General features: G+C 38.6%; 3 protein-coding genes across 3 annotated transcripts; all 3 read left to right on the plus strand.

Annotated features, from left to right (window-relative positions):
- Positions 1 to 668: 668 nt before the first annotated feature.
- LOC143888856 (uncharacterized) lies at positions 669 to 1,837 on the plus strand (the record flags this gene model as incomplete). The annotated part of the gene is made up of 1 exon (XM_077393246.1): positions 669 to 1,837. A coding segment is annotated over one exon (1,056 nt), but the record flags the coding sequence as incomplete, so codon positions are not given.
- Positions 1,838 to 7,913: 6,076 nt separating this feature from the next.
- Positions 7,914 to 8,510, plus strand: LOC143888857 (uncharacterized). The gene has a single exon (XM_077393247.1). It carries the CDS (start codon positions 7,914 to 7,916, stop codon positions 8,508 to 8,510), a length of 597 nt encoding a protein of 198 aa, XP_077249362.1.
- A 6,780-nt stretch (positions 8,511 to 15,290) lies between these two features.
- LOC143888858 (uncharacterized) lies at positions 15,291 to 16,433 on the plus strand. Its single transcript, XM_077393248.1, has one exon. It carries the CDS (start codon positions 15,291 to 15,293, stop codon positions 16,431 to 16,433), a length of 1,143 nt encoding a protein of 380 aa, XP_077249363.1.
- The last annotated feature ends 2,351 nt before the right edge of the window (positions 16,434 to 18,784 follow it).

Below are 18,784 nucleotides of genomic sequence, written 5' to 3' on the forward strand. Positions count from 1 at the left end.
GTTGTGGCTAGCACCATGGGTTGATCCCAACCCTCCGATTTGAATGTTAGAGGGTTGATCACTTGATCCTAACCCTCTATAGATCAGGAGGATTAGGATCAACCTATTGAAATGATTTTTGGGGCTCAACCTATTTAGGCTGTGGGCCATCTAATGGACGGTTTGGATCATCCCACGGTGCCGGCCATACTCCCCTCATCAAAATCCAGTGATAACATTTTCAAAAATAAACAACTCTTTGAATTTGCGGGTGACCAGGCCCACCCGCGGGCCACGCGGGTCACCTAAATTCTGACCCGCAAAAATGCGGGTCATCTCCTAACCAGACCCGTGTGACCCGCACCCGCATCACCCGCGGGTTGACCCGGCCTGACCCACCCGTTTGCCAGGTCTATAAAAGATATTGCACTTCACCCGAACACTAAGCAAAGCAAGAAAAGGGTTTTTGGAATTAGGTTTTGCTTTCCCCTTTCCCATTTTCTCGATCTGGAGCTTGGATCAAATGGAAAGTAGAGATTATTGAAGAACAGACCAAGAATACATATCAATTGTAAGTTCTATCATTACTAATACCTTTTCTTCTTTTTGGTGCAAATGTTTCGTTATCTCTACAGAAAACTTCTCCATGTGGGTGCCAAGGATTCAAGAACTCATGACTATTTTCTTCAAAATCCATCTCCCACACCTCAAACACCACTATTCAAAAGTCTTTTACAGTATCCTATCTCATAAACTCATGTGGGCTCTCTGAAGCAGAAGCTCTTTTAGCTGCCACCAAAATCCAATTGAAACCCACAAAGAAACCAGACTCAGCACTCGAATTCTTCCAAAACCATGGATTCACCAAATCCCACATCACACATCTCATCACTAAGTGCCCATCATTACTCTTAGCCAATCCAGACAAAACCCTAAAGCCCAAATTTGAGTTTTTCACTAGTTTGGGCTTTTCGAGAATCGACCTTGCAAAGCTCCTCACCTTAGATCCAATCCTCTTAAAAAGGAGCTTAGATAACCATATTATCCCTACCTTTACTTTCCTCAAAAGTCTTATTCATACCAACGAGAAGATCATCTATACTGTTAGACGCTCAACATATATTCTTCAATGCAATCCAGAGAAAGTAATGGCACCCAACGTTGCAGTCTTGCAAAATCACGGTGTTCCCAATTCCATGATTTCGAAACTGATCTCAAGCCAACCCAGAACGATGATACAAAATAATAGTCGGTTTCGTGAAATGGTTGCTATGGTTAAGGAGATGGGTTTCAATCCAGTTAAAGCGCACTTTATCTTAGCGGTCCGTGTAATGTCAGCGATGAGCAAATTGAACTGGGAAGGAAAATTGGAGGTTTATAGGAGCTTAGGTTGGTCTGAAGATGAGGTTTTTTCAGCTTTCAAAATGTATCCAATGTATATGGTGATATCGGAGCAGAAGATTAGGAGAGGGATGGATTTCTTTGTTAACAAAATGAATTGTAAGCCCTCTTACATATCCAGAAATCCTAATATTCTTTCCTATAGTTTGGAGAAGAGGGTTGTTCCAAGATGTTCGGTTTTGCAAGTTCTGATGTCAAAGGGTCTGATTAAGAAAGATTTGTGTCTTTCTTCCGCGTTGACAGTGAGTGTGAAGAAATTCTTGGAGAAATTTGTACTCAAGAATCAGGAGAGAGTTCCTGAAATTTTGAGTGTATACGAAGGCAAGATGGAGTTGTTGGGTTAGAGGTTGGGTTGGAAGAATGGGTTGCATTCAGAACTTGTTAAATGTTTTCAAAATGTTGGCACGGTATAAGCTTCTGCAAATCATACTTGCTACTCAACAATTTTATGTCGTGCCATTTGTTTTTAAATACCATCTGATTTGTGCTGGAAGCTGTGCTGGAGATTGCAGTAGATTGTTAATCTCAATCATTGAGCTTGCGTGTTCTGGGTTTCAATCCCACTTGTTTTCAACTTGTTAATCTCAATAGCAACCTGAAAATTTCAAGGAACAATTGGTCTTTGATAGGCTGAGATTCCAATGTGTCCCAACTCTCAGGCCAGTGAAGTACTTCAACTGAGACTGGAATACCTCCACAAGTAAGAGGACACGAGTTCTGGAGTTGACTGCTGAAAGTTTTGGAATTTCAATATGCCTAGAGTGGGTCAGCAACTCAGAGATGCATAGTAGGAGGTGAATAACATCCAATTGAAAATGGAGAGTAATAGCTCAACTCAAATCTCCGGCACTTCTGATTCCTCAGATGCTTCAAGTGCTTCATCTCCCCCTTATTTCTCGTTATCAGATCCTCCATCTAAGAGAAATAACTGTTGTCTTTTACACCAGTGACCTGGAGCGAATTTTTCATTGCAATTGTAACAAAACCCTTTGTCACACATCTCTCTTGCATTTCAGCCGGTGGTGCTATATGTAAAATAGATGAAAGTACTCATCTATTTTATATATAGCACCACCGGCCTTGATTGTTTTGTCCAGATCTCAACAGTGGAAATTTTAATAATCCTATTGAAAATAATCTTTACATAGTTAAAGAAACTTACTTTGTAAGATCCTTTAACTCTCTTTGGTGCAACGATTGTAAGAGATTGAAATCCAACATTGCAAGCTCTAGCAGCAAATCATTCCTTTCCTTTTCCTGTTGGTATTAGCAGAGTGGTTGATTCCATCTAAAATGCATATTGATTGGCAAGCACGGGCATGGGTTAAATGCAGTCAATTAGAGAATGTTCACTTGGCAGAACGGAGCAGTTCCAGCTGGGGACTTTTGGTGGTTAGGACAGGCACCTTCAGGTTTTGAAAATCAATCGGTTCACCATTGAGTCTCAATCCAGAAGAATCCAAAACTGCTAGCCTCTCAACTGAATTGTTCTATTTCCAACAACTACCAACAAAACTGAACTGTGCACTAGAGTTTCAATCTCCTCCCAAGACATGCAAGGTTAAGAAACTTGGCATAACCTGTTTTGATACCAAATTGATGTAGAGTGCGATCGACGGAAGCGACTTTTTACTACAAAAACTAGGTGAACAACTTTCAAGTGTTGTGAAATGACATTAGAGTAACAAGAAAATTTCCACCTGGATCACCTCAATGGGCATGAATCAAATCCAAGTGGTAGTTCTCAATATAAAATGTTTCTGTATACTATTCTCGACCCCTAACTATTTGCCCTATACTTGGTAGGAAATTGCTCCTTGGATGAGGCCTTTTTTCAAACAGATTCAAGGTACTATACTTATCTTCTTTTCAAGAACTTGTGTAGCATGTTATTCCCTTCAAATACAAAGCTGAAAATTCAAGGAAAATGTAAGGAGGTGCATGTAGACAAATTGCCACTCGGTTCTTAAAATCCAATATGAAAGGCAGCTTTAAATGCTAATTTGGAAAGGATCGGCAAACTACTTTTCCCATGCCATTAATACATCTCAAAATTTGACGAAAATCCATTACCCTGTTATTTCTCTTGTCTGGACTGTGATGAAATTCACTACAGTTCAGATCTGGAGTCTTTCAACAATCAACGGTTTAAAAATTCCTTTGGGGAATAATAGAAGCAGAATTGTAGCAATCCTTTATTTGATTACCTCAAGAATATGGATAGTACGATGGAAAAATTATAAAAGCTTCAATTGCCTGTGAACAATATCTATGAAGATGGCATTGAAATCAACAAGAGCCACAGTTAGAAATGAAGTCCAGTAGGATACTCCAATCAGGGTGTTACGAACCCGGATCGGTTCATAACGTGATTTGATCTTCTTAGAGGGAAGATTAGCCTCTTGATCCCACTTCGAGGGAATGATCAATCCTCCTCTGTGTACAAAGACACGTTTTGGAATAAGTTTCTTCGTTAATTCTAATAATAGAAAAGTTACAATTAATAAGCTTTCTAAGAACAGACGACCAATCCTAAAAGCTAGGGCCAACTAAGAACGTAAGCTAATGAAACTTACCCACAATCCTTATCACACAAAGTCCTGCTAACTAATAAATCTTATCCTACCAAACTGATAATATCCTACTAGATTAAAAAATAACTAATTTATTTAACCTAATAGATACGTAACATTCCACCCCTCTTGAAATCAACCTTGTCCTAAAGGTTGGAGATTAATCACTGGTTAATTGGTGAGAAATCAGATCTTGCGCACATTCCGAAAGTCTTTCACCTTCTCCCTCCTTTTCTTCTTTTCTTTGTCTTGCGATTAGTCAACGTTTTCTAAGACGACATCAAGGGTTGAGGCAGCCTCTTTTCAAATCGATCACATCGCGCCGTTCATCGAAATTCCTTTTTTGAGTTTTTTTGGAATGATTGGGATGTTGATGCACGGAGGTTGTGGGTGAGAATCTATTCGATTGCGTTTGACAGATTGAGAGGAAGATGAAAGGTGGACTCTTAGGCGATGACCTTTCTTTTGTGTCTTCTTCGTCTTTTCTTCTCTCTTATTCTCTCCCTTTTTTCTGTTTCTTCTTTTCTTTTTCATTACACAAGCCTTCTCGACAATCCTCTCATTGAACTCTTCATTCAACTTCTTCAAACATAGAGGTTCTTCTATCTTCACGCCAAACGAGAGTGTCATCTTGTTGAACTTGGCATTTATGGAAGCAAGGTGCCTTTTGATATCTCTTATCGTCTCATCCCACGGATCCATTGCTCCAGGACCCAGATCATGCTACTCTAAGACCAATTGTTACGAACCCGGATCGGTTTGTAACGTGATTTGATCTTCTTAAAGGGAAGATCAGCCTCTTGATCCACTTCGAGGGAAGGATCAATCATCCTCTGTGTACAAAGACACGTTTTGGAATAAGTTTCTTCATTAATTCTGATAATAGAAAAGTTACAATTAATAAGCATTCTAAGAACAAACGACCAATCCTAAAAACTAGGGCCAACTAAGAATGTAAGCCAATGAAACTTACCCACAATCCTTATCACACAGAGTCCTGCTAACTAATAAATCTTATCCTACCAAACCGATAATATCCTACTAGATTAAAAAATAACTAATTTCTTTAACCTAATAGATACGTAACACAGGGGGATAAAAGGAATTACCGAATTTCACAAGATGCCTAAAATCACTGTAAGCAACAAGGGATAATAGAATCTCTCAGATGAGAAGATGAGAGTCCTTCAGATCTTGCTTCCCATGCTGAAATTTCTGGAGATAGAAACCTTCGACTCTTTCTAGAGAGAAGAGCTGAACGAAATCTTCAAATTCTTTTTGTCCAAAAATCAAAAGCTCCTTCTCAAACGAAAATCATCCCTATTTATACTAAACCTAATATGTAAAGACAAAAATACCCCTTGCTGTTGGCTATTTAGCACACTAACACACACATTATTATATATGAATGAGAAGAAATATATCTCCTCCTACACCAAAAATTGCCCACTCTTTGACCGTGACCTGCTCTACGTTAGACTCTCCCCATTAGAAAAGAGCTTGTCCTCAAGCTCGGTTCCTTCCTGCAAGAAGAGGTATAGACCCAGGTCATTGGGCTGGTAGGGATGTCGTCCCTCTACTACTCGGCCAAAGATAGTGATGATGCCATGCTGGGGTCAAAAACAAAATTTTCCCATGCAAGACCCTTCATTCGGGTTCCGGCGGTTGTGTCACCGCTATCCGTCTCAATTGTAGTTCCCACACCATATTAGTCTTGGCGGTGTTCTATCCCTGCTCCTGTAGTCATTATCATAGAAGTCTTCTGCTACGTATCTCCTGTCAACAATCAATGATTTCTGCCATGTAAATATGTCATGATCAGATAAAGTGCCATGGATAAATGGAGTGGTCACCACTGCGCAATCACCAGGCTGAATATGGTCGGCCTCTTTGACTACCATCAACTCCTCATCATCCTGTGGGAAGTGCTCCTCTGTAACAAGCTCAGGTTCAGCACTGTACTCTGGTTCATGACTATAATTTGCTCTTGTGGTACTAGTGGTGTCAAGAAGATGCTCTGTCGGTGTTGTCTGCTCTTCAACAGTCATTTTCTGATTTCTAATATGGAGGAGAGATTTCTAAAACCTGGATTTCCTACTTAAAAGCCAAGATTCTAAAGAGAAGCGAAACGGACGGTCTCCTTCTTCTCTCATATCCTATCTACGATTTCGAGGAAATCCAAGATTCTAAAATCCGCGCATCCAAACGGCCTCTTAGAAAACTAATTAAGCATTTACAGAAATGTTCAAGTGACACCAGTTTCGTTCGGTGATCCAAACTACTTATCTGTTAGGCCTTGCTACTACGGGCCATGCATAAAAAAAAAAACTGCTATCATTAGACATTGAGATAAAAAAGAGCCAAGTTAGATCAATTGAGAGGCACGATTGAGTACGGGGTGAGAAGTGGCTAAAAAACCATGAAAAGGTCAATCATATTTTCAGAAGAGTTTTTTGTTTCTAGTTTTTCTGGCTTTTTTAGGCTTCTCTTACCCTCTCCCCAGTGACTCCCTCTCATATTCCAAGAAAACAAATTCATGGTAGCCAAAGGTGCCCTGCATGATATAAGAAACTGAGGTTTCATAGATGTGTGAGCGTGAATTCCAGTATTTTTCAGAAAGTACAGTATGCCCGTGAAGTCCTGTGTTTTTCAGAAAGTACATTATGGCCCACTTCTTGAGAGGATCCAAACCGTTCATTTGATGGGCCACATTGCACCCCTTAAATCATCTCCATATGATGATCCTAATTCTCTAATCTAAAAGATATTGGACTTCACCCGAACACACAAGTAAAGCAAGAAAAGGGTTTTGGGAATTAGGTTTTGCTTTCCCGTTTCCCATTTTCTCGATCTCGAGCTTGGATCTAAGGGTGTCAATTTTGGCTCGAGCTCGGCTCGAAAAAAGCTCGGCTCGAATCCTAACGAGCCGAGCCCGAGTTAGGCTAGGCTCGGCTCGGCTCGTTAAGGCTCGTTAAGAATTTAATACATTTAAATATATATATTATATATTAATATATACACTAAAAGGGTTGTCTAGGGAGTGAAAGGGGGAGGCAAAATATGTCACTTCTTTTTTGGAACCCCATTTGTTACTTGGACCACCCCCCTAAAAAGAGTAGTAAAAAAACACTAGATAGGGCTGTCCAGGGAAGATGAGGAGTGTAATATTAATATAATTTGAGCTCGATAAGGCTCGCGAGCCTGACCGAGCCGAGCCCGAGCCCACCTTTTGAGCATAACGAGCCGAGCCGAGCCTGGCCAAGCTCGGCTCGGCTCGGCTCGTTTACACCCCTACTTGGATCAAATGGAAAGTGGAGATTATTGAAGAACAGACCAAGAATCCATATCAATTCTAATCTTTCTACAATCTTGTACCTGTAAGTTCTAGCATTACTAATACCTTTTCTTCTTTTTGGTGCAAATGTTTCGTTATCTCTGCAGAAAACATTTCCATGTGAGTGCCAAGGATTCAAGAACTCATGACTATTTTCTTCAAAACCCATGTCTTAAATCCATCTCCCACATCTCTAACACCACTATTCAACAATCTTTTACAGTATCCTATCTCATTAACTCATGTGGGAAGCAGTAGCTCTTTCAGCTGCCACCAAAATCCATTTAAAAACCACAAAGAAACCAGACTCAGCACTCGCATTCTTCCAGAACGATGGATTCACCAAATCCCACATCACACATCTCATCGCCAAGCTCCCATCATTACTCTTAGCCAATCCAGACAAAACCCTAAAGCCCAAATTTTAGTTTTTCTATAGTTTGGGCTTTTCAAGCCTCGACCTTGCAAAGCTCTTCACTTCAGACCCAGCCCTGTTAAAAAGGAGCTTAAATAGCCAAATTATTCCTTCCTTTAATTTCATCAAAAGTCTTCTTCATACCAATGACAACATCATCTTTGCTGTTAGACGCGCACCACATATTCTTCAATGCAATCTAGAGAAAGTAATGGCACCCAACGTTGCAGTCTTGCAAAATCACGGTGTTCCCAATTCCATGATTTTGAAAATGATCTCAGGCCATTCCAGAACGCTGAAGCTAAATAATAGTCGGTTTAGTGAAATTGTTGCTATGGTTAAGGAGATGGGTTTCAATCCTGTTAAAGCACACTTTATCTTAGCGGTCCGCGTAATGTCAGGGATGACCAAATTGAACTGGGAAGGAAAATTGGAGGTTTATAGGAGCTTAGGTTGGTCTGAAACTGAGATTTTATCAGCTTTCAAATGGTTCCCAAACCATATGCTCATCTCAGAGAAGAAGATAATGAGAGGGATGGATTACTTTGTTACCAAAATGAATTGTAAGCCCCCATTTATATCCAAATATCCTAACATCCTCGCGTTTAGTTTGGAGAAGAGGATTGTCCCAAGATGTTCAGTTTTGCAAGTTCTGATGTCTAAGGGTCTGATTAAGAAGGATTTGTGTCTTTCTCCCGTGTTGACAGCGAGTGAGAAGAAATTCTTGGAGAAATTTGTAATCAAGAATCAGGAGAGAGTTCCTGAAATTTTGAGCGTATACCAAGGCAAGATGGAGTTGTTGGGTTAGAGATTGTGTTGGAAGAATGAGTTGCATTCAGAACTTGTTAAATGTCTTCAAAATGTTGACATGGTATACGCTTTTGTGAATCATACTTGCTACTCAACAATTTTATGTTTTGCCATTTGTTTTTAAGTACATTCTTATTTGTGCCGGAAACTGTGTTGGAGATTACAGTGGATTGTTATTCGCAATCATTGAGCTTGGGTGTTCTTGGCTCCACTAAATTTTCCTTGGCTAAATGAAGCGACAGGACCCCCTTTTTTTGGAGACTTTCAGAACATAATTTGCCTGTGTTGATGTCTAATATCAAATTTAAGAATTGGATTTCTTGGGTAAGATCTCGATAGAATCTTGGCCTTTGTCTTGGCACATACTTGAGAAGAAGCAGCTGCAGCTTGCACCAGATGAATCATGTTGCAGCCATATAGCAAAGAGAATGCAGTGCTTCTAAAGATTTTGCCATTAAAAAAATGGTTTTAATGATTTTGATATGAATGGCAAAGTACAACACACCACAAGGCCTCCAAAATTTCTAGGGATCCCTTTCAATCAAGCTTCATTTTCGTGTAGGGAGAAAAGCTCTGATGGGTTTCTCATGGCTAGTGATTTAATCTTTTCCCTAGGGTATTTGAATGATAGAGTTGGAGGAAATCCCGAATTCTTAACTTGTTTAATTATGGCTCTCTTACTTATTGACATATACTATTTGATTGATAGTTCTTGGGTTAAAGGGAATTTTGAACAGTAGAAAGAGCTCCGAATGAAAATTTTAAAAAGTGGTCACCTGTAAATATGTGGTTTGATTGATTCCATGTCGTAATCAACTTACCTTCTTTTTGGTATCACAAGTTAATTGGTTTTTTTACATCGTTTTTTTAAGTGTTGTTACTCATTTATTTTGGTTGTTTCCATCCGTCTTCTTTATTTAAATTATTCTCAGCTTGTTTATTTATAGTTCTTTTATTAAGCCATCCAATGCCAAACTAGGTGGATGGCAATAGCATTTTCCTTTTGGATTTTTGTCATTTTAGGAAAATTGGTTGGTACTCTTAGTTCTTTATGACTTTTTAATAGAGGATCAGTTCGCTAACAGCTGAACCTCTACCTACATATTGAACTTGGTCTCCTTTCCTGGTTGTTCACTCCTTAGTCTATTATAAGAGAGGGAGGAAGCACTGCAAAATAGGGGTCCAATGGAATCACATTCTTTTGGATGCTCAATAGAAGTGTTATATCATGTTAGGGGCCCCATTGGTTGCACAAATGACCTCTGAGTCTACCATACGCATGACCATGGTTTTAATTTCCACCAAAACTGAAATTAAACAAACGAAATGTTTCCATTTCCATCCCCAACGAATTGATATTGAAACCAAAATTGTAATTGCATTAGCCATATAATATATCAATATGTGTTCATTTTTTTAAATATCAAAATGTGTTGCAAAATTATATCTGTATGGTTTTCATGTGAGTTGCGGTAAATGTTGTATGTATAAATATTTATATTAATCCCCCCTCGATGGATAAAATCCCCCCTTCAACGTTATTCGTTAAGTTTTAAAGGCAAAGAAAAATGTTAAAGGGGGTGAATTTATCCTCAAGCAGTGAACCATTCTCACAGAAACAGTTAAAAGGGGGGATTTTATCCGCGTTTAGAGAGAGAGAGAGAGAGAGAGAGAGATGCATGACAGTGCGTGTCAGTAGGGGCTTGATTTTATTAAACCATTACGGGTGGATGTCTTGCATATGTCATAATTTCTAAGTGTGTATGTTTACTTATTCTAGCATTTCATGAAGTTTTATCTTAAAATTCTATCATTTGCATATGTTTCCATGATTTTATAGGACTTCCACTGAAATTTCTAACCGAAACTGTAACATTTCCATTTCTAGAGTGACCAAAACTGAAACCGAAACCGAAACCAAAATTTAAAACCTCGCACATGACGTGTATGATGATAAAGACCTTGATCTTGTTGACCACCGTGTGGATGAAATCGCATTCGCATTCGTTAGATGATCCTAGCTATCAGAGTACTGCATCTTTGCTCATTGGATGCTGACTATAGTTTTTTGGTGATGGTAAATGTGCCAAAAACTGACAAAAAGTGGGTGTCCCTAGTAAAGAAAGGGGGCAAATTTATCACACATTCGTATTCAACAAATTTTTTAATATAAATTGATAGTTTATTAGATAACTAAGATGGTCTGATCGGCTTAAGTTTGACTCCTCAGATAGTGGCCTGTCATTTTGATCATCCTAAAAGTGCCACATGTATTGTAGAGATGTTTAGGAGGGCCAATCGCAGCTTTTAGTTTCTGAGCAAGACACGGTCCCCGTGGTCAAGAAATGATTTATTTTGCTATTGCATGGGGTTTGAGAAATTGGGCCAATTCGACCGGAGACCCTTTTTTAGTCAGCACTCTAGAGGCTTCATTTCTATGTGGTTTGACTCTTTGGCAACTCAACCTCAGGACTGTTTTGAGGGAAGTATTGTTGTCATGGAATTTGTGAATCATTGACTATAGAACTTCTCCCCCTAAATTATCCATCTACAATGTGCAAATGATTTTTAATTTTTTTCTAGTTCAACAATAAAGCAGTCATTGTCCCTAAAAAGTGTTGCTAAGATGCTATTGGTTTATTGACATTATTAAATGACTTAATTTATTTTCGAATGACTTCTTATGGAGTGATAATGAATTCAATGTAGAGAGTTACATTTGCTGTGGTGGGATGCTTTTTACAAACTGAAAAAAGGAGGGGGTGCAGTTGAGATGAGAAGCCTAAGACTAATCACTACTTCTTGGGGACTCACTATGGAGGTTTGGAGTGGAGGACAGTAGCTTGTGGACGTACATCACTAAAAGATATGATGAGGATTTGCGCGGTTGGAATCTTGTTAGGGCCTCAAGAACTATCAGATTGCCATTGCTGTGGTGAACACTAAAGGTATATAGGTTTAGAGTAGGTTGCTTAGTGTTGGTGAAAATGGTTCTTGATGAGGTTGAATCTTGGTGGAGATGTAGAAAAAATGAGATGCTTCAAGGCGCGCTGAGATTTTGCTTTCCTTAAGAAGATATTCGCCCCCACCAACTGTGTGCAAGGGGGACCACGAATTCACCTCCAAGATACAATGAAGCCCGGCGAATCTGTCACCAAATGTTTGTTGACGTTTTGCACTAAACGAAGACAAACGCCGAATCACCTTTTGAATTTGACAACTATTTGAGATACTAGTGTCTGTTTGCCTAGAATAACAATACACTAGAAGGAACTTTGAAGAAAAATATAAAGAAAAATTCTCAAAGGTTTCAAGAGAGTAAATCTTGCTTTGGAATCTCACATTTTTTTCCCAAGTGGAAATTCACACTCCTCTATTAAATGGGTGGTTTCTATTCTATTTATAGAGTATTAGGTGTCTTTTCCCTTTGGAAAACACCTCTTTGGAGTCTTTTCTCTTTGGAAAACACCCCTTCAAGGCACCTTCTTAGATTGGTGTCTTTTGTCTTTGAAAAACACCCTTTCAAGGAACCTTTTAAGATTGGAATGAAATCTAACCATTAGATCGCACCCATTCGCGATTCTACGGTCCATATTATCCATGAAGTGACTATTCCTACAAAGCCAAGTTCACCTCTTTTCAAAACTTAACTAAGGTTCCACATCTAAATGTTTAATCTTAGGATAGTCTACAACAAACCAACAATAGAAGTGTTAGTACTTGGGCTTATGATCAGTTCTTGCAAGTTCAAACTTAACTAAGGTTCCACATCTAAATAACCTCACAACTGTGATGTCAGTTCAGCCAAGTTAAATCTTGGCTAAAAGAACCCCTTAGCTCAAGGGTTCAAACTAATCTCTTCTTGTTGGGCTTGCATCTCGACACCCCCCCCACACCCCCCCCACCCACCCCCCAAGCACACTTACACCTGTTAGTGGCTCGATTGCCCTACTAACTATTACTCAGAGTTACCCCTACATGGCTCAAGTGCATCAGTTCCTATTAGGATAACACATGTAAACTAATATGTTTACTGTACATGCTTACTTTCAGGATCGTACATGTTTCCTAAATAGATAATGCTCATTTTTTGGGTTTGGTTCTTTTCTTTTCTTTTCTTGTTCCTCATTTTTGGGGCTCTTTTATTTTTATTCTTATTCCTACTCATGCACAAATTTAGGGGGTATCATTTTTTTTTCCTCTTGGCCAAAATTTTAGGCTCTTTTTATCATTTTTTTTTTCTATTTTCTCATTCCTTTTTTTTTTCTTTTCCTTATTCTTCTTCTTCTTGCCCAATTTGTAAATTTTTTTAAAGGCCCGTGAAAATCTTGGAAATACAAGAAATAAAGAAAAAAAAAAACCCTAAAAAAGAGCACCATCATGTTAAGAAAAGCAAGCGCATCCATGGGGTGCCACCATGCTAGCGTTTGAGTTGTCATGGAGGCTCGGGTGGTTGAGAGGAACAGGGACCTAACCCCAATTAGGGGTGTAAATGGATATTCGGAAATTCGATTACCGTCCGCATCCGAATCCGTTTAAAGTGAATATTATCCGAATCCGTTTCAAGTGGATATTATCTGAATCCGTTTATGAGATATCCGGCTCTTAGCGGATGCAAATCTGGTAAATGGTATATCCGATCCGTTTAACATCCGAATCTGAGAAGTAAATCCTTTTTATTTATTATTAATAATATCATTAATATTTATTTTTAGTAATGACACACTATCTTTTGTTTCTATAAGAAAAGTGAATATTCTTTTTAGAAAAAAAAATATAAAAACAAAAATAGCACAAACCCATTCTATCAAAATAGCCCAAACTCATTCCATCATATACAAACAAAAAAAAAAAAACACCCAAAGACCACTACCAACACTATCATCCATCCTCATCGCCTCCCTCTCTCTCTCTCTGCCTTCGTTTTAAAAGGAAGAAGATGATCTCATATATTTTAGGGTTTGAGAGTTAATTTTGTGAAGAAAATGTAGAGGTCTAGTTTTAAGGTTTGAAAAATTCATTCGAGTAAGTAGGAGAAAAAAGATCAAGTGCTGCAATAAAATGTTCGAATTTACCGGATAAACGGATACGGATAATATCCGAATTCGAACAATATCCGACGGATACGAATTCGGTAATAGATATTAAATATCCGTCGAATCCGAATTCGGATAGTGTATACTGTAATCGAATTCGGATATAGCCATATCCGCTCCGAATTCGATCCGTTTACACCCTTAACCCCAATCACCATCTCTTCCTTGTGAACTGCAATAGTGAGAAATTACAAAATTGGCGGGGCATCTGCCCATGATATTTGGTCCAACAGCAGCCTCCTAAAGAGTTTGAAAAAGTGGGCTGCTGTTAGATCAAATATCTGCCCGCTAGTGTACGTGCCCGATCGGGCACATTGTAAAATCTCATGTAATTGTAGTCTAAAGACTACAATCCCAATAGAGAATTTATATGGTGGCCGAGGGCAGGTTGTCAAAACCTTGTGCCTTGATTTTTCATCATTGTCAAACCACATTTTTTGACTTCCCACTTAGATGAAAAATCAAGGGGCAAGGTTTTGACACTCTGCCCTTGTAATTTGCACGGTCGGCCACCATATAGGATGACAGAAAATCTTGTTTAATATGGTAATGGTTATCCCAACGTGTGACAATAAAATGCTTTTTGCACTCAGGTTTTCTCAATCATAGCTAGCAAAACGTGATTCAAAAAAAGAAAAAAAAAGGAAAGAAACAGAGAAACAGGATGACAGAAAATCTTGTTTAATATGGTAATGGTTATAAAAACCCTAGTAAGAAAAACAGTCAAATAAATGTAAAATACAAAAAAAAGAAAGTTTAATATGTCTAAATTTCTGTCATCTATAAAATCTAGCGGATTAAAGTTGAAAAGTTTTTTTTTTCTTTTTCTTGTAGAAATTTTAGATGGATTGTTAAAGTTAGAGGTGCAACTCAGGTCGGGTTGAGGAATGTCAACCCTAACCCAACCCACCTCCAAATCGGATCGGGTTTCGGGTGGAGTCAGGTTGGGTTCGGATTCATCTAGAGCCAAAAAGAAAAATACATGAAAAACTATGTTCCTAAGAAAATTATGACAAAATTAGAGGATGGAGGTCGGGTTCGGGTTAGGTTTCCAAGGCCTCAACCCGAACCCAACTCGAAATTAAATCGGGTTGGCTTTTCCCAACCCAACCCGAGAAAATGCCAACCCAACCCGAGGCAAAATCGGGTTGAACCTGTCGGATTCGGGTTGAGCCCGACCCAAGTTGCACCCCTAGTTAAAGTGAACCTACTAAAGATTGATCTAAACCATTCATTTGTTGGGCCACAATGTGACTAGGCTGTACCTTGTAGATCATCTCCATCGGATAAAACTAACCCTTCTTTCTGCCTATTCAAGTCGTGGCCCCACAAATAAATGGTTTAAATCATCCTGTGAAGTGGGTCCCACAGTAAGTTTTCTGAAAAATACAAGACCAGGCGCACTCACAGTCTAAATTACAGTTTCTCCATCGGTTAGTTAGAACTTAGAACTTAGAACTCGCAAACAAACAAGTACAAAGAGGGTTTTTGGTGCCAATCTCTCTCAGCTCTAGCAATGAGGGTTTTACTTTCCCATCTCTCATTTTCTCGATCTCGAGCAAAGAGGAGATTGTTGAAGAACAGACCAAGCACCCATATCAACTCTCTATTCTTTCTACATCCTCCAACCTGTAACTTCTAACATTATTACTACTCTTTGTTCTTTGTTCTTTTTGGTGCAAATGTTTCGTTATCTCTACAGAAAACTTCTCCATGTGGGTGCCAAGGATTCTAGAACTCATGACTATTTTCTTCAAAACCCATGTCTGAAATCCATCTCCCACATCTCAAACACCACTATTCAACAATCTTTTGCAGCATCCTATCTCATTAACTCATGTGGGCTGTCTGAAGCAGAAGGTCTTTCAGCTGCCACCAAAATCCAATTCAAAACCTCAAAGAAACCAGACTCAGCGCTCGCTTTCTTCCAAAACCATGGATTCACTAAATCCCATATCAGAGATCTCATCAGCAAGAACCCATCATTACTCTTAGCCAATCCAGACAAAACCCTAAAGCCCAAATTTGAATTTTTCTATAGTTTGGGCTTTATATGCATCGACCTTGCAAAGATCTTCATTTCAAACCCATGGCTGTTGAGTAGGAGCTTAAATAACCAAATTATCCCTTCCTTTAATTTCCTCGGAAGTCTTCTTCATACCAACGAGAACATCATCGTTGCTATAAGACGCTCAACACATTTTCTTCAATACAATGTAGAAAAAGTAATGGCACCCAATTTTGCAGTCTTGCAAAATCACGGTGTTCCCAATTCCATGATTTCAAAAATGATCTTAAAGCATCCCAGAACGATGATGCTTAATAATAGTCGGCTTAGAGAAATTGTTGGCATGGTTAAGGAGATGGGTTTCAATCCTGTTAAAGCGCACTTTATCGTAGCTGTCCGTGTAATGTCAGCGATCAGCAAATTGAACTGGGAAGGAAAATTGGATGTTTATAGGAGCTTAGGTTGGTCTGAAGCTGAGATTTTTTCAGCTTTCAAATGGTACCCAAACCAAATTCTCATGTCAGAGAAGAAGATTAGGAGAGGGATGGATTACTTTGTTACCAAAATGAATTGTAAGCCCTCAGTCATATCCAAATATCTCAATATTCTCTCTTTTAGTTTGGACAAGAGGATTATTCCAAGATGTTCAGTTTTGCAAGTTCTGATGTCAAAGGGTCTGATTAAGAAGGTTTTCTGTCTTGTTCCTGTGTTGAAAGCGAATGAGAAGAAATTCTTGGAGAAATATGTGATCAAGAATCTGGAGAGAGTTCCTGAACTTTTGAGCTTATATAAAGGCGAGATGGAGTTGTCGGGATAGAGATTGGGTTGGAAGAATGGATGGGATTCAGAAATTGTTTAAGTGTTTTAAAATGTTGACCTGCTATACGCTTTTCTAAATTTTACTTGCATCTCAACAATTTTATGTTTTGCCATTTGTTTTTAAGTACCATCTTCATTGTGCTGGAAGCTGTGTTGGAGATTGCAGTGGGTTGTTATTCGCAATCATTGAGCTTGTGTGTTCTCGACTCCACTGAATTTTGCTTGGCTAAATGAAGCATCAGAACCCCATTTTTGGAGATTTTCCAAACATATTTTGCCAGTGTTGATGTCTCATTTCAAATTTAAGAATTTGGTTTCTTGGGTATCTTTGTAGAATCTTGGCCTTTGTCTTGGGCTCTTGGCACATATGCGACGAACTGCAGTGAGAGCTTGCAGCAGATAAATCATGTTGCCGCCATATAGCAAAGAGAAAGCAATGCTTCTAAAGATTTTGATATGAATAGCAATGTGCAACACATCACAAGGCCTCCAAAATTTTAAGGGATCCTATTCAATCAAGCTTCATTTTCATGCAGGGAGAAAAGCTCTAATGGGTTTCTCATGGCTAGTGAATTAATCTTTTCTCTAGGGTATTTGAATGACTGAGATGGAGATAATCCCAAATTCTTAACTGGTTTAAATATGCTTCTCTAAAGGGAATTTTGAACACAAGAAAGATCGCCGAATGAAAATTTTAAAAAGTGGTCACCTGCATACATGTGGTTTGATTAATTTCATGTCATAATCAACTTAATTACCTTCTTTTTGCTATAACAATAGTTAATTAGCTTTTTATTTTTGTGACATCATCATGTATTGCTATTCTGATATGAGTATTGCTGAATTTTCTTTTTGTCAGTATTGAAATGTAGTCTAAATATATGTACACTATGTTTAACGTTTTGGCCAAATGTCATGCATATTGCATATATCGTATTGGTGTGCACATTCTGCAGAAAACTGTGAAGGAATATTTGACCCTAAATTAGTGGTATCTTGATTACTTTCAAAGAAATTGGCAAATCTTCAAAATTAGCTTTCTATTTCTAAAACTTTTTTTGAAATTGGTTTATTGATTACTTTCAAAGAACAGGGCCTGCCAGAATTGGGGGTGTCCTTAGAAATGAGTCGGGGGAGGTTCTTTGGGCTTTTGCACGTCCTATTGGTATAGCAGATGCAAGCGACACGGAGGTGCGTGCTGTGCATCAAGGCATAAAGATTTTAGATATAGAGAATCTGGACAAAGTTTTGGTTGAGGGAGATTCTCTTAATGTAATTCATTGGCTTAGTGTTTCTCATCATCATCCTTGAAGATATGACCGTTTTGTCGATGAGATTCATGATTGGACAGGCTCCTCATCAATTGCTTTTCATCATGTTAGAAGATCAGCAAATGATGTGGCCGAGAGTCTTGCTAGTGTAGGGGTGGATAAGGAATCTTTAGAATTATTTGACTCCTTACCTCCCTGATTTGTTGTTTCATTTTGTTTCTTTCGTTCTTTCCCATCTTTGTTATTTTCCCGTTTTATGTCGACCATCTCCGTCGTCTTTTTTATTAATACCTTTGCAACCATCAAAAAAAAGAAAAGAAAAGAAAACAACCAAAAAATTAATGAAAAAAATTGAAAAATTAAGTGGGTGGTAATCTGTGTTGCTATTTTGGTTTCGGTGTTTTGTGTTGTTACTCATTTATTTTTCTTGTTTCGATCCATCTCCTTTGTTTGGAGGAGATGGATCGAAACAAGAAAATAAACGAGTAAAACAAAACACCGAAACCAAAATATGTATGATTTGGAGAAAGCGTATGATAGGGTTCCCAGGAGTGTTATGTGGTGGGTCCTTGAAAGGAAAAAAGTGCCTACTAAATATGTTGATGTGATTAAGGATATGTACGATGGAGCAGTAACTAGTGTAAGAACTACGGATGGCACTTCTAGTGAGTTTTCAATTATAATAGGACTGCACCAAGGATCAGCTCTAAGCCCTTATCTTTTTACACTAGTTATGGATGAACTTACGGAGGGTATCCAGGATGAGGTGTCGTGGTGTATGTTATTTGCAGATGACATAGTATTAATTGACGAATCCAAAGCAGGAGTAAATGCTGCGTTAGAGTTATGGAGAACTACTTTGGAATCCAAAGGTTTTAGACTAAGTAGGACTAAGACAGAGTATATGGAGTGCAACTTTAGTAATATAAGGAGGCGGGACGAGGAGGTAGTAAATATGACTGGACAAGAGGTACCTAAGAGGGATATCTTTCTCTATCTTGGTTCAATTCTACATAAGGAAGGAGAGATTGAAGAGAATGTTAACCATAGAATAAGAGCAGGTTGGTTGAAGTGGAAG

This window comes from Tasmannia lanceolata, unplaced genomic scaffold (genome assembly GCF_043159265.1).
Source record: "Tasmannia lanceolata isolate RefF3 unplaced genomic scaffold, GAP_Taslan_0.1 ptg000012l, whole genome shotgun sequence".
Taxonomy (NCBI): Eukaryota; Viridiplantae; Streptophyta; class Magnoliopsida; order Canellales; family Winteraceae; genus Tasmannia; species Tasmannia lanceolata.